The following is a 25,617-nucleotide window of genomic DNA, read 5'->3' as shown; positions in this document are numbered from 1 at the left end:
CAAAGTCAGCCCCACTGCGGAGAGGTGCAGGTGGGGAAGCTAGCTCTCTTTGGTCTTCCCGCTGGCAAGCCTCTGACCATGAAATGGACGCCTTGGACTTAACCTGATGCCATCTGACAACTTAGCTTCTCTTTGTTTTTATTCCATTTGGGCCAACTAAGCATCTGATTATGATTTGGCTTCCCACGCAGGCCTGGCTACAGGAAGAAAATGTGTACCGGTTGTTCCCACACCAAGAATCCCAGGCCATGAAATGGAAATAGAAACAGTTCTATTCTCATTTTTTAAGTCAGTAAGCTGTAATCCGGTTTTATATATCTACTTCCTGAACTGGGTTAACACGATGGAGAGATTAGCTCTTTTTATGCTCATAAAATGAGTTTCTGAGCCTGTGGGGCTGAGGGTCATCAAGGGACCAGGGATGTGCCCTGGAACACAATGCCCTGCAAAACTTCTTGGGGAAATCTATGCTGACCATCTGCAGGGCGCCGTAATGGAAGGGATGCTGGAACAGCTAGTCTGGCTGCAGCAGAACAGAGGCTGGCGGGGAAGCTCATGTCAGCAAGCGAGCTTGAAGGCCACAGAGGTAAGGTGACCAAAAGCGAACACTAGAGTAAAGGCAGTAGGAATGGAGAAAGGAAGAGGAAAACGTAAGCGAAACCCAGGGAGTTAAAAGAGATGCAAAGATGGTACGAAGTGTTTCCATCTCAGGGACTCACAGTGGGGCTGCTTTATGACAGATAGGAAGATGTGTTGAACTTGAATTTGGTTTGAGACATCGTCTTCAGAGATGTTTCTATAGTAACTGTGCCCAATCCAATGACTGGTTGGGACCATAAAGTTTTTCAATAAGTGGTCGGTCACTCCATTCATGCCACAAACATTTGCTGAGTGTTTACGAAATAGCAGACATTATGCACCCGTGAGTGGGGATCCCTACCCTCACAGTTTCCAGTCCCAGGTGTTGACAGGTCAATTTACTACTTTAGCAAATATCATCCGATGGCAATATGCACAGAGTACAGTGGGAACATCTAAGACAAAGAATGCCATGAGGGAGAGAACCAAACTTGTTCAACCAAAAGAGATAAGGAGAAGAATCAATGTTATTTTTTCACACTTTTGAATCTTTGAATCCATGGACATTTTGATTTTTACATCAGACACCAAATCATATTTAACTTTATTTCCTTTCACCTATGCTAGGTGGAAAAGAAACAGCAAGAGGACTGGAAAATATGATCTTACCTAAGAGACTGCAGCAACACGTGTAGAAATTCCCAATAATAAGGCACAGGTGTGTGCCAGATCTGCGACAGCACATGAAAAGCCAACACCTACCACGTGGGCCAAAACCCAAGCCCACAGGGCACTGCCTACATAAAGACCACATGTTCACTCAGTTTCATCATCTGACCCAAAATTTCCAAACTGCAACTCATGTTAATAACTTAATTCCCCATTCGGTGAAAATTTATCACAAAAATCTCAGAGATGATAAGAAAGGCAAAATGATGAGAAAGCAAGACAGTTTCAGTATATAGTCATCTTGTAATCTAACTGATTTTTCCAAAAGAGTAAGATTTACAAACCAAAGAAAATATGCTAGGGCCACCAAAAATTGAGAATTCTGGAAATACACAGAATCTTCCCCAATCTACTTGACAGGATAAAGAGCAAGAAAATACGCAGCTGAGAGCACTGGAGAGCAGACATTTTTAAAATGCAGAGACAAATATATCAAAAGGTAGGAACATGGTCTTTTTTTTTGGGGGGGGGCGGTTGGGGATGGAACCCAGGGGCGCTTAACCACTGACCCATACCCCCAGCCCTTTTATGCATTTTATTTAGAGACAGGGTTTCCCTAAGTGGCTTGGGACCTCACTAAGTTGCAGAGGCTGGCTTTGGACTTGCAATCCTCCTACCTCAGGCTCCCAAGTCACTGGGATTACAGGTGTGCACCACTGTGCCGGGCAGGAACACAGTCTTGATGAGAGCTCATACATTTTTTTCTCCTTTATTCTCATCCTTTACCAAAGTCTTGGTATAATTTACCTGGCTCCATAGGCAGAACACTTGAAAATTTGGGAGCAAATATTTCCATTGTGTATTGTATAGTATTATACATGCCTTCAAAACCCCTTTGCCTCTTGCAGAATGCTCTGATTGAGATGCAATATTTGGTTGTCCCATTGGCCAACACTGGGGGGATATTATAGGAATCTGCCATAAATATTCCTTATTATATTTACATGGGGATTTTGCTAAAGATGGTTCTCATTATTACATAGCATCCATTTTACGAGGCCCTCTGACTTCTCTTAGCTGGATCATGTATTTTGTAACATGAGGCTAACCATACCCTTTTTTCACTGGCTAAAAAGAAACTCACAAAACCATTTGCAGTGCACTTTCAGCAGTTTCAAATGCATTCTCTTTATCCCTTACCTTCTCTTACAAATTTACCTAATTTACTTTTTTAAAAAAATGAACCATCCCCAAATTCTAATAAGTTAATATTAATAATAAATATTTACTGTGCTTATTATTAGACATTGTAACTCAATATCCTAACTCCATAACCCTAACTTATGACTTTTCTTTTTTCTGATGCTGAGGATGCAAACCAGGGATTTGTGTATATTAAGCATATGCTTTACCACTGAGCTCTACCCCCAGCCCTATTTCGACTTCTTAAACCATATATATTCATATATAATCATACATATCTCCACATATAAAAAATATATATGTATGTGTGTGTGTGTGTGTGTGTATCTTTTTAAATTATCTCTTATCCATTGTGGATTAGTTCCAGGACACCCTCCCACCACCACCCGTTCTCCATGGACATCAAAATTTTCTGATCCTCAAGATAAGACTAGGTAGGACTTGGTACATCCTGAGCCATGGACTAGAGACTCTTGCATTAACAGTGGGTGTAAAGGCTGTGATGTGTGCCAAAAAACAGCAAAACAAAAACTACCACTTCCCTACAGAAAGGCTATAACCCCCATAGCATCTTATTTATATCCCAAATTTCCCCACCAACAGGACATACATAAATGTTGGCTGCAAATTTCAGCTATTAGCAGAGTAAAGGGAAGAAAGAAAAACAAATACATAAAAAGACACAACACAGTGTCCAAAAAGCTGGGAGCCAGAGAGGCTTAGGCAGAGAGGAACACAGAGGTGGAGGACTGGAGCAAGTATCCAAATGAAGCTGACTTTGCCCTTTAGTCCTTGGTGCTTCCTGTGCCCTTGGCCAGGTCAAGGCCCTTTCATTGTGCTATCTCTGCTCTTTCATTCACTCCCAACCCTGCTTCTGTCCACACTCCACCTCCTACTGATCTGAGTCAAACTATCTTGTAAGCAATGGATGCTCACCTGACACAGGTATCCTGAGAAGGTCCAAGAACCTGGCCTCTCAGGGCCTGCAGCCAAACCCAACATAACAAATCTGTGTGATGTAAGTTCCTGCAGCTCACTCAGAGCCCACCTGTTCATTTTCTTCATTCTAACAAGTTCTAACAGGCTTGACCATCTCCTCCAAACCTGAGCCTTATTACAAATGAAAAAGGACTGGCTGGGAGCAATCCTGACAAAACCAAAAATGGGCAGCCAGAGAGGAGACATAACATCATATAAAGGACAAAGCAAAAAACTAAGCTGACCAGAAGTCTGTGGTCACAGATGGAGGGCCAGCTGCCTAGGGGTGAAGAGGTGGCTGTAGGGAGAGCCACAGAGGCGTGTGGGGGTGGGGGACTGGTAAGCACTGTCACACATAAGAGGGTCTCCCACATATTGTGCTGGTTTTTTTTTTTTAATTTAGAACATTAGCAAAATGAATAAAAATAGTGACTTAAAGCATTATTAAACTTAGAATGGCATTTTTATTTATAGTTTCTCAATCAGATAAATAAGAACTACATGTTCTATGGTTTGTGGGGTTTGGGAAATTTGACACTAAAAAATGGAGTCTGTGAAATGGTTAGGAACTCTTGATATAGCAGAAGGGTCCCAACATCTGACAAACCAGGATTCAGATCACAGGTACTTCTCTTGGTTAAAGAGGGCAAAACCAGTTGTAAAGGAAAAAGCCCCAGGGCAGCAACCACTTCCCTTAGTGAAACAGTTCCTTCCTACAGTCAATAAACACGTACTAATCAACAGGTATTACTGGGAGGGAGATGTAGCAGGCAAGGTAGAGCCCTTGGCCAACACATGTGAGGACCTGGGGGATCCATCCCCAGCACCACAAAGAAGAAGAAGAAAAACAAAAGTGTTATTAGGCATGGTAGACATAACAACGAGCCTCCAAAATTTGTACTTTCAAGGACAAGATGGATCAATGGGGGAGACAGACAAGAAATAACAATACAGAAGAACACACATTGAAACTATAAGCACAGGAACAATGCACAATGGGACATGTGACCCATCCACAAACAGGGAGGACAAAGCCTGTGTTGTAGCACTGTGGGGAAGATTAGAGGAATTTTATTTAATTCCTTCCGTACTTCAACAGATATTAACGCTGCCTTGTGCCAGCATGGTTCTAATGGCTGGGGTCACAGCAGAGGACAGACTGAGACCTCTGCCCACGTGAAGCTTAGATCTGGGGAAAGATACAGTAAAATAATAAACATTTAAGCATAAAAAGGAAAATACCAGATGGTTGAAAAATGTGGTGAGGAAAACTTCAGCTAGGGAGAGGGAATGCCAAGAAGGGGATGCGACCCTCAAGGGATGAGATGGACATACCGACCCACGAAGACACTGGGTACAAGTACCCCAGGCAGGGTGAGAGGCAAGACCAAAGGCTGCAAGGCAGAGGCCTGCCAAGTGCCACCATTCTGTTCTCAAGGGGTAAGGGAGACTTCTGAAAGACTCAAAGTCATTAAGAGAAAAATGTCGATGTCTAATGGGCAAAACCCACAGCTATGCAGAAAGTTAGCTGTCCAAAGTAATGCAGGCCTAGCATGAGCTGAGGGTTGTGTTTGTTTGCAGTGCTGGGGTTGGAACCCTTGGCCTCATGAAAGCCAGGCAAACCCTACCATGGGGCTACACCCCTAGCCCTGAGGTTTTACTGTATTCCCTCTTTTAACTCCCTGAATTCCTTTTTTTCCTTTTAGCCACTAGATCAACATGGAGATGAAGCGATGTTGTAAACATACTCCCTCATGTAGCGCCTTTTTCCCATTCACCTGGAACGAGTTTACCTGGTGTGACAATAAACAGTCCAGATTGTCTAACTCATGAGAAAGAGCCATGTCACAACCACTGTGATTTGTTTGAAGAATCTTGCCCACTGCATAATTAGCCTATAGGTCGCCATCTGCCTCTCGGTCCTCATAAAACTAACCATATGTTGTTTTCATCAGTGGCTGAAGAATTTTCTAGAAGGAAAAAGCTACACATTTTTCCTATGGGGCAGGGGGCACTGGGGGGACTCACTTCGCAGTTACTACCATATTTCCTCTTTGTTTAGAAATTTTTCTTTTTTTTTTTTTTTTTCATTCCTTGACCATGGCTACCAATCCAAGCAATACTAACAATAACTGGAAATTTCTGGAGGGGGCTTACAGGAGACATTGGGTATACAGTCTTCAAAGTCTCAGAATTTTGTTTTTCCTTTGTGGTTGGACCTGGTGATACAAAGAAAACACACAACCAAATATATCTCATAAACAGTTCTTCCTATCTATTGTCTACTGCATTTTAAAACACCAAGTCATAAAATACCAACTTCTGAATCAGAGTAACTCCACTCTAAAATAGATAACAACTACAAATGAGTTTAAACTAACACTTGAAACTGTAAGAAACTGTCACCTAATACTACCTCAATTTATGAGAGCAAGAATGCTCAAACTGTGAAATACCGATCTTCTCATATCACCGACTAAGGATTAAATAATGTTATTAAGAAGCAACAGTACAGAGGGCTCTGGATTTTAGTTTGATTTAGTTTGTTTTTGAAGCAAAATATGAATAAAAAATCATCCCCCAAATGTGCCTATGGTTCAAAATTATATGGCAGGGAACAGGAAAGCATTTAGGTAACTTAATAACATTAGACTCTCACGGTAGAAGTGGGCCATTAACACAATGCTGTGATGCAGAAAGACCAGCTCTTCATCAGCTAGGTCCCTGAGGGCATTGCTAAATTAATCTGACCCGTGGTTTACAGATTCAAGCATAAATTATATTTACAAAACTAGCCACAATGTCATCATTTTTAAAGGCCAAGAGATTCCAACAAGGTTAATGGTTCCATTTGGCCTGGAAAAGTATTTGCTCTACTGAATTGAATGATGCAGATGCCTTAACATTCCAGATTTCTTTATTGTGAATCTTTAAGTTAACCCTTATCACCAAAAATAGCCAACTTCTCACACCTTTAAAAGTTTAGCACCTCATATTTCACCGACTCATTGAACCTGAACTGTATTTCTTTATTTTTCCCCCTAAACTTATCAATAGTTAGTGATGGGCAGTTTTCCCCTCATGGATCAGAGTAGGTTAAAGCTCATTTTCCCCTCTGTACAAAGAGTTCTAACCTTTGTCACACACAGGATGAATGCAAGACTCGTTCTTGGGGGATTTTGAATAGTTAATCCCTCAGAGGATCTTGAACTTGCTCCCAAAGACCTCTTTAACTTTACGCATTTTGAAACCAGATCTTACTATCAATACTCCAGTCTAGCAAGGCCTTGATAGTCTTGAGTACAAGATGTGGTGGTTCATGCAAGTGCCTCATCAAGGTACCTTCCCTCCCCCATGGCAGTGTCCCACCGGGTCACAATCAGAAAACACAGTATAGACCTGGCTTCCAACACTTTCAATCCTGGTTTCCTATTTTGGAAAATGGGAATGCTCTCTCCTCACCCTTATTCTCTACTGCTATGCAAAACCGTGGAGAGAGGTTAGCAAGGACTCCCAGTAAATGACATTACCAAAAAAGTTAAGAGACTGTTCTGTCCATTGGAGTCCACATTATGTAATCCAGATAAAATGGTCTTTGCCCACTTCCCAAAACACTTAAATCTATCCAAATTAAAAAAAAAAAAAAAAAAAAAAAAGGATGATACAAAAATTAAGAGCTAGCCAGGTGAACAGGGTAGGAACTGGGATGTTCCAGACCAGAGGAACAGAACAGAGAGTACAGCTGCTGAGATGTGGAAACAGGGCAGATGCTGCAGCACAGTGCACAGAGTGAAGGGCAAACAGGGCTGACAGGATGACAGCGATGGGGAGCCTTGAGCCAAGCATCTTGTGACACTGGGAAAAACTCACTGTGTAAAAATATGGTACAAACTAAATATGAAAAGATGTGGACACACAGATGCAAATACTTGCAAACAAAAAAATGGGAAATCAGTTTGAAATGTATCAATAACCAAGATATTCACTATTCTCTCTCTTACTTAAATAAAGGTTCTCCAAATTTTCATGAAAGACTTGAGTGGAGAGTGAATCTACAGTGGGGTGGGGCGTTTGTATTTAAAGAAGAGAGAGCCCATCCTTGCAGCATCCCTCCCAATGAGACAATAGAAATGCTAATCCTTCAGATCTAAGCTCTTCCAGCCAATAGTCGCCCAGAGCCATTTGTGAGTTCCCAGTGAATGTTCTTCTCAAGCCTTTCTGCTTATTTTCTTCTGCTAACCGGTGTCTGAGATTACTTCCTTGGAGATTTTACTAGCCAGAGTCATTGGGGTTTATCCAAGAGTTGATTCTGAGATTCAAAAAGAGGGCCAGGAATAGTATCTCAGCTCTATTTCATCTTAATTAGCAATAATAAAAACTTCCTTTTGATTTTTTTTTTTTAAAGTTTAAGTAATCAATATCTCACTCAACATTCACACATTATTCTGGTAACTTTTTTTCTTTCACCAGAAACTATAATGCTCACTGGTAGAGTGATTACCTAGCATGAATGAGGCCAGTTTATTCCCCAGTACTTCGAATAAAAAAGCAATGACAAATCATAATATTGTATCCAATGTCATTTCTAGCTGCCCTGAAAGAAAGAAAATGGGGTGGGGGGGGAGCTAATTTTATTTCCTTTCTCTGTTTCTGAAGGTCTATAGTATTTTATTGCTTTCTGAATATTCACATTATTTACAAGGAGATTAAAAAAAAAGAAACATCAAATGGTATTAATTTTTCTTTCTCTCATAATTTATATGTACAATTCACTTCTCCAATGTTATTAAAACTTTGAATTTTTCAATTAACTCAAAATCAACCTGCAATGCTACAAAACTTAAGTTCACAATATCCACAAATTCTGCCTTTTTCAAAAAAGGAAAATAAAATTAACACAGTTGTACCTTAACCAAATAAGATTGTCTTAGTATGTTGGATTATCTAATATAGACCCTGTGATTCAAAAGTACCATTGCTAATAAGTTTTTTAAACGTAAATCTATTTATTACTTTTTATTGACTCTCCTACCCAGTACATGAATAGTACACGAATATAATGAATATGTCTTATATTCTGCTTAAAAAGAAAACCCAAGCTGGGTGCAGTGGTGCATGGCTATAATCCCAGCAGCTTGGGAGGCTGAGGCAGTAGGATCGCGAGTTCAAATCCAGCCTCAACACCTTAGCAAGGCCCTAAGCAACTAGGCAAGACCCTGTCTCAAAATAAAAATTTTTAAAAACAGGCTGGGGATGTGGCTCAGTGGTACAGTACCTCTGGGTTCAATACCTGGTAACAAAAAAATAAAAATAAAATCTAAAACTCAATTTGGAAAAATTATTCTTCATACTTCTGTATTTTCATATTTCTGTTAACACAGGAGTCAGAAGCAGTCCCTACTTTCAACCCCATTGCTCATGCTTTATATTTAAGTCTTATGAAGTACCTGGCATCTCTGATCCAGGAGTTACTGATACACTGATTTACATATTTGCTGTCCTTACAATTTACCAGGCAGTCTCGTGAACCGGAATCCTTCATTGTTTTTTTCTCCTTCAAATTCTAGGTCCCCTCACCATATAGCTTCTCCCAGGCCAGAAGTCTTGCACTGGTATAAAATACATAAAAATAAGCACTGGTCCTCGAGGGCCAAAATAAAGAATGGGATCCTGATACTGAAACAGGAGCCAATGCCCAAAGCCCTCATTGAGAATCAAGCTGTATCCTGCATCTGGAACTTTCCCCTCATAATATAAAATGCATACTTTTCCCTCATAGTATTGCTGCAAAATTGACTCCCAGGATCATGAGCCACCACTACACAAGTGATGTGATACATCAAAAACTTCCTTCACTTGTCTTATACATTGGAGTGCATTTATTTGGAATCTGTACCACATCTACTCATGTTCATCACATTTGAGTTCACAGTACAGAGCAGAAACAATTAAGCCCTAAGGACAACTGGAACACCCATGAGAAAGAAAAGAGAAGGAAAGAGACCTGCCTTGTAGGGGCACTGCCTCCCTAGTCCCATTCCTGCTGCTTAAATCCAGTTCTATTATTTACTGGCTGTGTCTACTTCCCTAAGTGACCTCCCTGAGTGACTTCACCCAGTGACTTCACCAAAGATGGCCATACAGTGCCAATGCTCAGGGTGTCTGGGATGAAGAAGAGAAGATCAAAGGGGTAACTGGGAGCAGCCATCAGCAAGGTGCCTGGCATGTAGGAAATACAGTAAGAAGGAGTTACTTTCAGAGACCAGTTGACCAGTTCAGGAACTAAAAATGCCCCCTCAGAGATTCAAGATCACTAATTATACTTTTTTAGGGAGCTGGCCATATCACCATATCAGATCACAAGATCACATCCTGTTCTTTGGCACTTATTAATTCTGGAGAGTTAATTAGAAAGTGAAATTTATTTTAGGAAAGGAACACAAACAGCTATGCAGAGTTAATCAATTATGCAAAGCTGTGTGGTCAGGAGGCTGCCCCAAGTCTCACAGAACCTCCTCCTGAGACATGAACTTGCAACATGAGCTGGAAACTCCATCACCTTTATGGCTGCAGAGCCAACACAACTGTGAAGAAGTTCATTCATGTACCCCAACTACTTACACTTAAAGAGAAAATAACCCTGGTGATATTCAGTTTATCTAGTCAAAAGCAAATTCCCCTCTTAGCTCTTCTCCAAAACATCACCTCTGTTTTCCTTCTTTCAACCCATATTTGTAGTATTTATTATTTGTCAGACCCTATGCTAGGCTTTGGTGGTAGGATGCAAAAAGAGCAGCACATTTCCTTTCCCTTTTTGAAAGCTGAGAATAGTCCCCTTTTATTTAGAAAGTCCACAAACCCATTTGATTTGAGATTTTAAAAATTCACTGCAGACTTATGTTAGTAGAGAAGACTGGTGAGCCACAGCAATGACACGGGCATGGACAAAGGAAGCCTCAGAGGACACTGAACCCACAGGAATAAACAAATTCATACAATCACTCATACCTGCACATTCTCCCCTCTGCGTTGAGTCAGGGAATGGTTCCTTTGTTAAGGGACCCCGAATCATCTCCAGTTCTATTCTTTCAGGTGCAGAGAGCCATCTTTCTTCCAGATCCAAAGGAAGTGCCCACCTCCTGCCCAGTGACCTCTCAGGAAGTCTCCTCTCCTTTAAGCTGCCCAGGGCACTTCCCTAATGCAGAGCTTCCCCTGAGCACACCAGCTGAAAGCTTCCAGAGGTAACAATGGTCCATTTCTCACCTGCATCTGGTCCACACCATTGAGTGCATTTTCCTCAGTTCTTTAATACATAAATAAAATCCCTGGTGTAGTTACTGATGCCAAGGAAATAAAGAGATAAAAACAGGATGGAAGGAGGAGGGGCAGCTCTCCTCACAAAGCTGCTAAAGCAGAGCATCTGCTCCCCACAGGTTCCTGGGAAGGGCCTTGTCAAACTGTAGCACAACACCCACAATCATCCTCCATTGTCAGGGAGCCCAAGAGGGCCAGGACACTTCCCAGCTTCACCTGGCATTCTCCAGCATCCTTGAATGTGCTCTTCTTTGTGTATAAGAACCACCAGAAACTCCAATGCAGAAGTAAAACAATTCTTAGCCTCCACAAAACTGCCCAGGTGCAACATCTTTCACACATGAGCCAAGAGCAAGTTGAATTTCAAGAACCCTGAGCCACTGACTAAGCTAAGAGAGTGTTAATAATGGTGCAACTGTACAGAGAGGATTGTACAGGTTGTTTTTAGAGAAGCAAGAGAAACAGAGCAGAGTAAATGAATATTTAACCAAGAGGACAGGGTTCCATTTTCTGTTCATTTTGATTATTTTTTAACTACTTCTTTGAAATAGCATTGTTATTAGTTTTTCCACTGAAACTGTAAGATAACAAGGCAGACAAGAAAATTGCATTGTAAGAATGCACTTCAACATTAAGACTTTCACACTCAGCAATTGCTCCCTATTACCTGTCTTGCTTTTTCAAGGGTTTCTCTAATCCCAGCCATCTCACTTGGCTTCGGGATGGCATTCAGGCACATCCAGAGCTATGTTTATTCAAGTCAGAGCTTCATAAACAATGTGCAAGGCAGACACTTCAAAACAACAAGTAATTTAGTCTCAATTATTATGTGAGATTTTATGTGAAAAATTACATGAAATTTTTTGCATGTTTGTATCAAAGGCTAAGTGAAGTTTTTAAAAACCTCAATCCAAAGAGATGTTTCAATCATCCTTTAAAAGAACGAACATATGCATATATGTGATGACTGGCTAGGATAGTGTCTGCTTTGTGACATTTTAACAATACACAACAGCATTTTCTTCCATTAGCCAGTCATATCATTTTCTTCCATTAGCAATTCATCTAGGAAAAAATTTTCCTACCTGTTTGTCTAGAAAAAATAGAAATGCTGGTTGGAACCAAAATTTCCATTACCCTCTTTAAGAAAAAATAAGCTTGTCTGTCTCTTCCTCTAGAGAGAGCCCACGTTCTCCCTTGAATGCACATTCCTTGCTTTCCTCCAAAGGTGACTCTCTTGAGACAGCCCTCCATTCTTCCTTGAATATGCATCTACTTTCCTAAATAAACCTCTATGGTTTGGGGGGGGAAAAAAAGCTCTTGCTCATCACAATTATAAACATGCAGGTGTTTCTATATAGAGTTGACAGGCTCAGGCCTCTGATGAACTATTTCAGGAGGTGGCCACCACTATTATCAGGTTGAAGCAGGAGGGGGCTGATGATGCAGATTGCACTGTCAAGTTCATCTGGCCCCAAGGAAATAGCTCATGGAAATGTCCTCTGATCCAGACTGTCGGATACCAGAGAGGCTCAGCTCTCTGGCTGACCTCTTTTACTCTGGTGCAAACTGGGGAAAGATTATGAGGGTAAAATTACTCTGGGCTCAGACTTCCTGGGAAGGCTGGAGGTCCCACCTACACTTGCTTCAATCAGCCCTCACCATGGCGTGGGAGACAGTGTAATACCCACCCTGTAGAAGGCCACTGGGAGTGAGGCAAGGAGGGGAGAATAGACAGGAGAACACCAAGACAAGGGTCATAGGATCCTCATGAAGCACCTGGAGGGCATGAGATTAAAAGACAGCTAGAAACTGTGTCTAATCTATTCACAAATCATTATTTGATTTTAAAACCAAACAACGGATTTTTAATACAATTTTAGTAACTTTTCCAAAAAAATTTTTTTTTTTTTTGCTTTTCAATTCCAAAATAAGAAGCCTGCCACTTCAGAGTATTTACAATGTCAGTCAGGTATAGGAAGCCCGTTGTAGGAAGACGTTCCCCTCTGCTGCCTGGTCAGAGTCCATGAAGGACAGGGACAAGTAATCTGATTCCTGTCTAATTTCTCTGGAAAATAAAAGATTCCAGCTAGCTCTCTACTCTCTTCTCACTACTGTCTCTTCTCAAATTCCCTCCTGTTTTGGCCCAAGTTAATGACTTCAATCTGGAAGCACAGGCTGACCATTAAAAACCCCAGGGCCAATAAAAAGGGCAAGAAAAATTAACCAGAACAATTTGTCAGTACTGAGAGGCCCCAAGCTCTGGTATAAAAAACAAATCCTCATTTGCAGAGGACTCCCTTCTTACTTACCTTTCATTTTCTAAGATTTTTATAGCCTCAGTGATGATCAAAAGAACTTTTAATAACAGATAACAAACATAAGTAAATTCTGAAAATGGGAAAGCTTCTTCTAAGCACATAGTGAAGCAGCACTTGGCGCCTGGTGGTTTTGGCTGGCAACCAGAGAAAAAGCTGACCCATCTGGGAGCACCATCACTTCTGATCCGTGTTACCTGAATAACCCAGTTGATTAGCATGAGTCAATGCGAAAATTTATAATCAGCCAGGAAATTCTATGCCTCAGCGCTTTCTCAACTCCCCTGTCTTCCGGGCAGCTCTGTTCTTTTCTCCTTGTTTTTATCTCATTCTTGACGGCTAATCCCTCTGTAGGGTATTAATTACTCTGTCACAATTACACTACTCTACAAACAAGAACAACACAAACCAAAATGGATTAACTTTTTATTTATTGCAATAACAACTTAATATTCTACAATGGTATCAGTGCATATTTTGCTGCACATTATAAAGAAAACAGTAATTCTTTCCTCTGTCTTCAGCTCAACTTTCTGACTTTTTTGAGTTAAGAATATTTCAAAGCCTTCTGTGCAGTCAGGAATTTGCCTATAAATGTGTTTTTGGTCCAAGAGACCCACCATATGAAACCAAATGACACAATCTTTCACAAAACTGACAAGAAGTTGTGGGCACTTGGGGGGTCCAGAAGAGAGCAGTTCAAGTGCTAACCAAGATGGCCAGCCCTAAACACCAGCATCTGGTTCAAACCAACACTGCCTAAGTCTTGTAAAAACTCAAATAAAATAAATGCTCCTGACATGTGATAAAAAGAAAAGTGAGATGGGAAAATATGCAGAAGAGACTGGCTTTCCATCCTGAGAGTCAGGATAAGAAGGCATTTGCCACGCAGTGACTTGCCATGGATCTGAACACAAGTCTCATGGACAACAGGCTCACTGTGACCTCCACTCTAAGTTTAAAATCACAAATCTCCTGGTAAACCGCTCTACAAAACAGTTTTTCGAGGAGTTCCTTCAAGCCGCTTGTAAAAAGAAATCCAGAATCTTTCCACTCACTCATTTTCCACACCACTGAAATTCTGAGAAGGACTCACTTTATATTCTTCATGGACGTTCCCCACCCCGTACAAATTCCACTGTATTGCAATCACATGTGCTCCTTGTTAAACTGCAAACTCACAAAGGCAGGGATTATGTCGACTTTATCTTATTAAAGCACTAGTCACGAGAATAAAGAAAATGGTATCATGGTGCCCACAAAAGATGTACTATAGCCACCATTAGTTGTGAATTCCCTACGGTAGGGGGGAAAACAAAAAACAAAAAACGCTGTCCTTGGTACCACCCAGAAAGGAGGGAGGGCCACGCGCCTGTAATCCCAACTACTTGGGAGGTTGAAGCAGGAAGAATTTTGAGGTAAGTTTGAGGCCAGCCTGGGCAATCTAGTGAGATACTATCTCAAAATAAAAAATAAAAAGGGCATGGGGTATAGGTCAATGGTAGAACACTTGCAAAGCATGCATGAAGGCCTGGGCTCAGTTCCCAGCACAGTAAAATCCCAGAATCTTGTACTTATCCAGAAATCACTCACTCCCTAGCCTATTCCATAGTCCAACTTCAATTTGTCTACTGAAAAAAATTAGGGTACAATAGATTGGAAATCAAGGCTATGTTTGTAATTCTATGTGACTCTTTTATTTTCTATTTCATTTTGCCAGTTTAGTCCTAGATTTTCACTTTCCATTCTTAACACTCCAATATAATTATCCTCCCTTTTCTCTCCCTTTCACACCCACTTACCCAAAGCTTTCCATATGTCAATCTCTAACTGGCAAAACAGAGATTCTATTTTAATGGTTGAAAGGAGGAAGATGATTAGCCCTGCAGCTCTGACCAATTTTTAGCCTGATAAGAGAGAAGGGAGTATTATATGAAGGTAGGAGTTGGTGGGCTTAGACATCAGAAAGACCCAGGATTCATCCTTGCCCATCACTTAGCTAAAAGACCTTGTCCAGCACTGGGATCTTCATCAATCTCTTGGGAACATGCAACCAGAACACCCCCCCCCCCCCCCACACACACACACACAAGGTATTAAGAGGAATGAATGAGAGAATATATGCCAAGTACCTCACGGGGAGTTTGGTGTATGCACCTGCTATTGCTATTAAATTTATTACCTCTCCACTTCCGCTTCCCTTCCAGTCTCTACAATATAATCAGTACTGGCTTTGTGGTATTCCATCACATACACAAACTATGAAACTCTGCCATACTTGCCCTGGCCCTCCTTCCCATTGTTCAATCTCAAACAACTCCCAGTGCCAAAGTCCATAGGATCTTCTATGCCCTCTGGCACCAGAGATTATTTTGAGACCTCATGGAGCATTTCTGAACTATTCTTACTATAAGGATACTTGAACTAATGCCATCTTATGAGAAAGTTATTCAATCATTCCCATTCCATCTAAGTAGTCAAAAGACTCATCTCTTTATTTAAAAAATGTCCAGTTACTGAATAAACATCCATGCCTAAATATTAATGAGACCGGAGACATGTATAGTACTCAGCTTGGCCTCCTAGGCACCTTCGTCATACAGAGTACTCAAGAGAAGAAGCTCCTTAATTGTGGAATGAGTGAGCAAATAAATGTACCATCAGTGCTTGAGCTCCAGAGTAGGTAAGAAAACATGTTTACAAAGGAGAAATGAATACACAAAAGTACTTGCAAAGATATTATAGACTAGTTCCTACTAGTACATGTAAACTTCCCAGCTCAAAGCCATGACCAGAATCCTGCACTGTATTTAAAAAGCTATTTCCTTGCTAAAAAGTCTCTTTTCAAAGATTCTGTGATTGCCTCAGGCTAACTTGTCCCTAGCCACATTTTTAAGAAGAAAAAGCCTAGAAGATATTTTATTTCCTCTTGCTATAGGTCTGACGCTACTGCAAAGCATGGTAAAAGGAACTTCAGAAAGATGTAGTTACCAGGAGAACTAAATGTTCCTTGAATGAGAAGGCACGTTTTTGACATGTGTCCTCAGAGCATCCAAAGTTATGGACTCAATTAAATTTCTTCTATTAATGACAAATGTCAATAAGAAGGGATTTAAAATCTGAAGATACATCTCCTTCTCCTTCTACAGTTTCCCAAGCAAAATGACTAGTATTTGACTTTCAGGAAATAGTATTCTTCTCACATCCTTTACCCAATTTTACCTCCGACAGAACCCGGAGCAAGTGGTTTACTGAATCAAGACAGATGTAGGAAAAGCACTAGACTTGGAATCAGGAAATCTGATTGCTACTCCAGATCCTGCCCTATGCCAGGCGTGGAACTTATATCGCCTTTCCAGGTGTCAATCTCAACTGTGAAAAGAGGTCACTAAGGTTCCATCCTCCACCAGGACATGGAGGCTAAACACTTGGGTTAGAAGATGAACCAGTGTTGTTCTCTGGCTGCTGACTAAGCCTATTTTAAAATATTGCTTCTTAGTCTCCTAAAAAGTTGGCCTGAGGAAATAAGGTCTCTGCCAATCTGGAAGGACCAGTGCTATTAAACAAGGCAGTGTCAAGATCCCCTAGTGGTGGGTCTGGAATTCAGTGTCAGCTGGAAGTTGCCTCCTCCTGTGCCAGCACTGATAAATGCATCTGCAAAAATCCTACTTTAAAAGCAGTTTGAAGTTATAAGAGGCAATACTACTAAATGCTTTTTAAAGTCTAGGTAAAACCACTTTCAATTAATTTAGAAGTAGTGTTTTGAAAATGTTACCAGAAGAATACATCTCTATCACTTTTTCTTTCCCCTGTCTCTTCTGCTAACCCCTGAAGATATTTTGGAAAAACTCAACCTTTCTCCATTAACTGGTTTTTCAGTGTGAAGAAACCAGATTGTAGATTTGCTTCAGGCCTTGTGCGATTTCTGAGCTAGGGCATTGTTTCCAAGGTAACAAGTTTAAAAAAAAAAAAAAAAAAAAAAAGGCACAGATAGGCCTAGTACATTTAATATGTAGATGAACTAGGTCACTCGTTATTTTGCTAATAGGCAAGGAGATAGATTAAACCCTTCTATTCTTTCTTCACTTACACTGGGAGAAATTTATTTGGGGCTTTACAACAGACATAATGATTTTCCTTTTGCAAAGCTGTTTCCAAAATACAAAACTCCAGACAGAGTTTGTGACGGTTAATCAAGCAAAAAGCAGCTTCTGTCGAAAAAAGTCTAAATGGAGAAAGGAAAAGGGGTCCTGCAGCACTGAATCTAATTCCAGACACTTGTTTCTGCAGCTCCCTTACAGACATGAACAATGGCACAGCAGATGCACCCTTGCCAACTCTCCACACAACGAGCAGTTACAATCCTCATTCTGATATTCCCACCAAGCCAGTGGCATGCACAAGAAACTCACAGTTCCTGCGACAGAGGAGTGACTTTGGCTCCCAAAAGAAAGAGGGGAGCCAAGGAGGTGGTACCCTGTCCTGCCCCTTGGACAAAGGCAGGGAATTGAATGCACTGGCAGTTGGGAGGCATTGGGGCCAAAGCCAAGGGTGAGGGGCTGCGGGAAAGTAGCTTTTCCTGTGACGGATATCCTCTGATGGCCAGCATGCTGTGCAGCCATCATGAGTGCCAACGGCTGGATCCCAAGCTTCCTTCAGTCACAGTGGAGGAAGCCAAAGAAGGAAAGGGTTGGTCAATTCATACCACTGCAGAGACAAAAACAAATAGATGCTTCAGGGAATGTGGGCAGGAATGATGAAGAAACTGTGTGAACCAGCAATCCAATTAGAGAGCCCGGGCTGGCTCCTGCAGCTAGGAGCCCTGGAGCACCCGGACCCACGATTTCTAGTATTCTGGGTTGCAAACAAAGACCCATTGTGTTTTCTTGGACAGCCATGCTGCCAATTTGTCTCACACCTTCTAAAGATGCCTAATTATTAGTCTCTTCCTAGGCTGTCTGCCTTTTTCTCAACTCCATGAAGAGCAAACATATATCACACTACTCTAAGAAGGTGCGGAGGGGTAGGGAGGACAGGAGCAAAAAAGGAACTCTTTCCACTCAGACCCCAGAGAAAGAAGGGACAACATTTTCTATAAAGACCACAGTGCTTGAGCCTGGGGCCATGAACCTAGCCATTTCCAAGCTTTCTAATAATAATTGGTCTCTTTGGCATTTCCCTGAAGATGTTTCCTATGCTTCTTACTTTGTCCTTTCACTTGAAAGGGTTCCCCCCTCCCATGCTAGGAGGAACTCAGGAAGGAGCCCTATGCTAACTAAGTGCTGGACTACCAAGCCACACCCCCAGCCCTCACAGGGGGTGGAAGCCATCACAGAAGTCCTCCACTCTGTCCAGCACAGGCTAACACTATCTATTCTGCAAACTAGATATTCTGTGCCACACTTTAGAGAGCCCTTTCATTTTCCCATTTTGTAAAAGTGGTGTGTCTCAGAAAGTTAAAAAGGAATTAACCTCATTGTGGCCTGCAGGATGAAAAATAAAATAAAATAAAAAGGCATTAAATTTCTAAGACATCACTGAGTCTTTTTAAAGATGAACCAACTGTGCCAATGTCACATGAATGGGGTGACCGGTAGCGGAGACTGCAGAGCACCACAGAAATCTGTTTTGACCATATGTCTCACCAAGAAAAAAAGGGCAGTGTTGGGTGCTAACTTCAATTTAAAAAAAAAAATTACAACCCCCTTTTCTGTTGCTGAGTCTGTCACTTCTGAAAAGGAAATTTTAAATTACCATTGTCAATTTCTTTGAAAGTTTCTTCTCCTATCTCTTGCAGTGGATACAGTCAGTATAATTTCTTCTCTCTGCCCATAGGTCCTTCATTTATTTCTACTTACTGTTGTAAAAATCTTCCAGTTTCCCCAACTTTCCCAGTGATAGGAAATAAAGGACAAAAGTAACATGATTAAACAATGGGGGAAGAAGCCAAAGAAAATCCAGTTATGATATTTGAAGAGATAAGTTTTCCCTGAAGCATATTTATCTGTCCTAGAAGGGCTTTGCCAAAGGGAGATTTAAGCTCTACAATAACTTGTGTGCTCCTGGAAGACTTCGAATATTGTTTTTCTAATGTGAACAATGAAATAATGTCATTGAGTTTACATTTAATAACATCTTACACTTGTAGAGTGTTTTGTTTTTCAAGTGTCTTCTCATTTGTGTCAATGCATCCTTTTGACAAAAGGATAGATTAAAACCCTTATAAAGTCACTGAGAAACTGAACTGTTAATATGACATTGAACTGATGAGAAAACTGAGGCCCAGAACAGGTGGAAGGCCTGGAAAGTGCTATAGCTAGGAGTTGGCAGCAGTGAACTAGAATCTACACCCCGACCCCTAACTCAGGTCTTGCTCTGGACATTTCCCTTTTCTTTGCTCCTACGTGGGAAGCAGGTTTGCACACTGGTGCATGCTACAAAACAGACCTAGGTTATCTGCAATGCCAGATGCCATATACCACCACAGTGTGAATTCCTGCACAGCAAGCACTCGTCAGCTAACTGGGGTAATCATATTTTTGCATGATGATATTTCTTATGGGTCAGCTAATTTCCTGGAACTAAGACCAATCCTTATTTGGAAGCACCACTGGAACCCGAAAGGTGGGTGCTTAACAGCTGGATCCCTGGACCCACTTAGAAGAAGCCAGAAATACCCTCAGGGCTTTCACTCAAGGTCTCTGATGATGGCTGTAACAAACAAAGGCAAGAGAGAAGGCAATTATCAGGGAATTTAATTCTCTATAAACACCAATTTGGAGTAATTGACGAGGGGGTGAGGGATGCCTTTCTTTCCTCCTTAGCAGGATTTCTTTACATTAGCCGGTTAATTGCTTCCGTTCTCCAATTGCATAGACCCCATAACTGGGGATTAGCATGCCAGCCACATACAGATAACCAGAAATAGGTTCAAAAAATAATACAATTAAGCTTTTTACAAATAGTATAGCATGGCACAAAAATTTCATTACCTTTTGTTCTAAATGTATTTTCTCTGACCAAAGACTACTACGTGGGGTCAAAATAAACTGAATCTTCCATCTGGTGTTGCAGAGTCAGTAGAAGCAGATCATGGGGCATCACCGTGGAAGGTGGGGTGTTCCCCCACCCTTTTTCTTCCTTTTTCTTCTAAGAATCGGCTGAGTTATTTCAATAGCATATCAAGCTCCATTTATGCAGTCACATCTCTTTCCTGTGCTGCAATCACAGGTAATGAGCCACCGATGATAGGATTTACTCTCGGCATCCCAGCCTGCTGTCCGCAATTCCAGTCACATCGCTACACACCATGAAGGCGAGGTACAAACACAGACCAGAAAATGAAGGTGCACCACCTCCGCTTCAAAGGTACCACACTAACAAAAAATCCAGCACACAGTCTCAAATTCTTCTTGCCTCATTTTTCTTTCAAGCAATCTGTAAAATGAATACAGTGCCACTGACATACAGTTACTGGTAATCTGGATCAGTGCCAGGAAGCTGCCCAAAAAGGTAGGGAACAAACACAGGAGAGTACCAAAAGTCTACTATGTACCAGGCACAACATCTATCACTGTCACTTATTTCATCTCATCTAATTTTCCAGAAAACCCTGTGAAGTGGCTATTCCTATCTTACGGGTAAGAAAACAAAGTTTGAGAGATAAGCTATCTGCCCAAGGTCACAGTGCCAGTCAGTATCATGATCTGAACACAGATCAGTGGAATTCTGAGTCTTGTGAAGTTGCTACTCATTACCTCACTATGACTAACATTATATGCCCCAAACACACAAGACATTTATATCTTCAGATAGTTGATTTTATTTTTAATTTGGGGTTTTATTAAATTTAGGTTTACCTTCACAAGATAATAGATGTGAAATTTTGAGATCTTAGACCATGAGTTCTTCACATAGCAACTCTCCAAATGACCACCACCCATTCAGGACCCTGGGGAGGTAGACAGGAGCACCATGTGGAGGAACTCAGAGACCTCAAACCTCTATGTGGACCGCAGGCAGAAACCAGCCTCCTTACCGCTTAGCCCTCAGTCACAGCCCATTAGAAACTAGCAACTTTGCCTGACCAGTCTTCTCCTAAACTTTGTTTGTTTTCTCTTCATTTTAGGAACAGCACAGAGAGTTCATTTTTCTAAGTTTAAAGGAACAAGCAGCAGGAACTGCAGAGTGATTTAACATAAAAGAAGCAGGACAAGAGGAAAATATGACAGATAATAATTCTGTTCTGTTGTTATTTATACTCCTTAACAATAAAAGTGCAAAGTGTGCCAAAGATTTACAGGGAAATCCTGTTAAAACATGTACTTTAAGAAGTGTCCAAAAGCTTTCTAAAAATAACACATAATCCGGAATGCTGTGTAGAAAGAACTGAGTGGACTAATAAAATGAAAGTACAAATAATCCCCAATTTCATACAGATTATCGTCTAAAAAGCCATTTTTAATGATTTTCGGACACTTGGGCTTGTTTCTATTCATAGAAACAAAGTCATATAATTAGTAACATATTTACAAGGAATGCCACAAATGTCTTACTTTCTAATAGAAACCTTTTTATAAAAAAAATCAACTATGAGATATAATTTACTTAAAACACACTCATTTTGTATATACGGTGAATGTGTTTTGACAAATGTATATACATCCATGTAATCGTCCCCACAATCAAGATAGAGAATATTACCACGACCCCCAAAAAGTTCCATCATTAATATTACTTTACCAGGTCCCAGACAACCACTGATACGCTTTCTGTAACTACAGATTCATTTTGTCTTCTCTGGAACATCACATAAGTGAATTCAGGGAGTATATGCTCTTTCATGTCACACTTTTAACTCCATACAATATTTCTGAATTTCATGCATGCTGCTCTATTTGTAAATGTGTTCCTTTCTGTTGCTGAGTAGTACTCCATTTATGGATATACTGCCAGATGTTTAAGCATTCACCAGGTGATGGATACTTCGGTTGTTTCCATCTTGGGGCTACTATGTACACTGCTACTAAGAATATTCATGACTTTTTTGTGGGCATGAATGTTTTAACTGATCTTGGGTAATTCCTGAATGGTTTTCCAAAGTGATTATACTATTTTACACTGTGATTAATGGTAAAAAAAAAAAAAATAACTGACCTACAAATGTCTTTTTAATATGTAGCATGTCTGATACTATCACCACTGGTCTGATAAGACGTGAGTCTGTAGTACAGGGATATTGAGCATTCTCTCCATTTTTTGGCAAAAGTAGAAATTTGCCCATTTCAAAATTTCTTTTTGACAAAACCCTAATTATGCACCTGTCACTCCTTTGCCACAGATGCTCAGATACTCACAGGGCTTGTAGTAACCCCTCTCCACCACTAATGAAGCTATAGAGTGTGTCCTACTTCAAAGTATCCCATTTTCAAAGCTACATCCTTCTTCTTTCCTTCCTGATCCCTACAAATCAAAACATTTGCCCCTCTGCTGAACTACCCAAGTGCAGGGACTAGAAGGCAGTCTGATACATGGACCTTGTACAAAGGACTAGCAACCTTCTAAATGAGGATACTCAAAAGTTCAAGAAGATTGTCTCTATAATTCTATAATACTGCTCTTGTTCCAAATGAGTTCCTAACATATATGACATACAGCAATGCAATAAAGTAACATGAAATTGTGCAAAGTGGGGGTATGAAGTACAGCAGGGGAAGATTTATTTTATCATTTTGCGGGTAGGAAGTTCACTGTGCTCATAAGCCAGGCCTGTCTGGTCATATTCTCTGTTACACTGCATTTTTTCCAGTTTTCATAGTTTCCTTCCTTCTCCACACCTCAGAACCACAAATTCTCAAGCAGTCTCGGGTTCATTCTGCATGAGATTCCATAGTAATGTCAGCACAGAGGCAGTGAAGGAAGGCCATCCACACCAGAACAAGACCTTTAGCTACCAGTTCTTTAAACCTCACCCTACCAGGCCCCTTGTAATACAGCATTCTCAATCCTAGGTGCAAACACACATATTTTGCTGAAGAACCTCCCTGCCTATAGCCATATCATTAATAGCACATGTTTTCATGATGTTGCTAAAGGACATTTACCCTAGGCCTTTTACAAAAGATCAGATATCAGAAGCCCAAGTAAAGAAGCAATTTTGCTATCAAAGCAAATCTGCCATCAATAGATTTGAGCCTAAAACTATTATTAGTTATCCAGCTCACACTAGGGCATTGGAACAGAAACAAAAATCAGTGCCTTTGATCCACCAATGCCACTGTGGCTTTTGTCTTCTGCTATCTCAACCCTCAGGAATAAGTTACCCAGAGAGCTTAGATATCAGGCAGGAAATGGAATAAAAACACTTCTGCCTTATGCAACCATCTTAGAGTGTTAGCGGATCAGAACTGCTTCAATTAAGCAACATAAAGTTCACATACCACAAAGAACAACTTAATTTGGTGGGTTGACTCTGCAGCAGGTTGCAGATGCAGCTCTCCTTCACAGTGGAAAACAGGGCCGGTGCCCACTCGGGCTTCTCTGCATTTCTTACCCTACTCCCCCTGCTACTTTCTTTGCAGCTTGAAACCAGCTCCAGCCATCAGAGCACAGAAAAGCCACAAAACCTCTCTAATGACTTCCGAGTTGTGCAGACTCTAAGTCAGCCCAATCCTAATAGGCACTTGAGAAACAATTACTTTCTTGAATTTCTGGAATTACTTTGGTCATTTTGAACTACCACTCTATTTGCCTGCCATTTCCTGTTCCCTGTCTGATGCTCACTTAGCCTTTGGAGTGGTATGAAAATAGGCTGAGCCAGGATGAAAAAAAGATTATATTAGTCATTTCAATCATCCAGCATTGCACTGTGGTCTCAGAGCAATCCAGGTAAAGCCATGATAGCCACTCGGCAAACTCAGCTCACAGAGTAACTCTCTGCATCCCCAATCACTGAGGCTTCGGCTACATGCTTGATACCAAACAAGAGGTTATTTCAGTCAATTCCTGGGCTTTGTGAAGACTGTGTTCCAGAAAAATGAATGCTTTGTAATGCTAAGCAGATTCCTACACTGAACACCGTTCTAACATTGCCTCATCAAAATGACATAGCCACCGCATCTCTGACACCAGTTCTGAAACTGAAGAGCTGAGATGAATCAGCAACGAATCATCTTATAAAACAGCTAACATGGCATGTTATTAATAAGATGTATTAATGGGAACTCTCTCTTCCATCATTGAGGCAGTGGTGGGACTTACACCTGACCATGTGTATGTCTGAGGTTCCAATTTCCAAGATGCGTAGATAAACTGGGACAAACCCAAGGGGTTGCATTAAGAGAAAAATGTGTTCCCAGATGTATAAAAAAGTTTTCCAACTATCTTCAAAGGAAAGGGCACAAAATGGAAAAAAAGATATTTACAGAGCACTTTTTTTTTTCCCCCCTTTGGTACCAGGTATTGAACTCAGGGGCACTCGACCACTGAGCCACATCCCCAGTCCTATTTTGTATTTTATTTAGAGACAGGGTCTCACTGAGTTGCTTAGTGCCTCGCTGTTGCTGAGGCTGGCTTTGAACTCACAATCCTCCTGCCTTGGCCTCCCCAGTTGCTGGGATTACAGGCATGTGCCACCAAGTCCGGCTCTTAGCACTTTCTATAGGACTCTTCATCTAATCTCTTAACACAACACTACAGAGCAGGTCCCTTGCTATTAATCAGGTTTGGAAACCATGGCTGAACGGTGTTAAGCAGTTTGCTCAGGGATACCTGACTAGGATTCCTCAACCCCTCTCCCACTCGACTTGACTCCAAGGATACCCAACTTCTACCAGACACTTTAAACATGGTACATCCAAAATTGTATTCAATTCCATTTGTTCTACATTAAATAAAAGATAAATATTTAAAATAAATGTTTTCATGAAAGAAGACAGTTCACAAAGACTTAACAATTAATACTAGTAGGTTATTACTTCTGCTTCCTCCTGTTTGTCTGGGTCCCCTCCCCCAACATTACCTAAAACAAAGAACCATTTCAGAAAGTCTGGTGGTCTACTGACATCATCATAAATTCTAAGTTTCAAAAAAGTCAAATATTTTAATGTAGCCTTGAAGCAATTACGGGATTATCAACACATAAGGGAAAAAATGCCAATTATCAACCAACAAATTGGCTGAAGTTCAATTGTGGGGGTGCTAATTAACTCCCTGAAAATAATGTTGCATCATCCCTCCAGGGCTGGTGCCAGGACTGCCCTGTGGACACAACCAGAGCAGGTAAGAAGGTCTCTACCCATCCCACCTCCCAACCCAGCAGCTAACACACCATGACCTTCTGCATGAATCACTCAGAACTGAACCCAAAGAGTATCCAAAAGATGACAAGCACAGAATGTTTAGGAAAAACATTCAGCAAGACAGTGCAGTTCATTTATAAGGCTAATTGAAAATACATTGTTCACTCAGCCTTTTAAAGATGCTCCAGCCTGTAATGTTCATCCTCTGAACACAGGTAGAACATCCCTTATTAAAAAACACTTGGGACCCAGAAGTA

At 40.9% G+C, this 25,617-nt stretch overlaps 1 protein-coding gene across 5 annotated transcripts in view; it reads right to left on the bottom strand.

Moving 5' to 3' along the window:
• TSPAN5 (tetraspanin 5) overlaps positions 1-25,617 on the bottom strand; it is a 161,959-nt gene that overhangs the window by 83,512 nt on the left and 52,830 nt on the right. For 2 of the 5 annotated variants that reach the window (XM_079153841.1, XM_079153843.1), the window contains exon 1: positions 10,960-18,263. The exons of the other annotated variants lie outside the window; for them this stretch is intronic. In XM_079153841.1, the coding sequence (XP_079009967.1) occupies positions 10,960-11,085 (126 nt within the window). In that variant the 5' untranslated portion in view covers positions 11,086-18,263. Of the gene's footprint in view, positions 1-10,959; positions 18,264-25,617 lie in introns of those variants that run through there. 5 annotated transcript variants of the gene reach the window in all.

Source organism: Sciurus vulgaris (genome assembly GCF_902686455.1).
Source record: "Sciurus vulgaris genome assembly, chromosome: 9".
NCBI classification, from domain to species: domain Eukaryota; kingdom Metazoa; phylum Chordata; class Mammalia; order Rodentia; family Sciuridae; genus Sciurus; species Sciurus vulgaris.
Note: the sequence above shows the minus strand (reverse complement) of the source record. Positions and strands in the feature narration are given on the sequence as shown.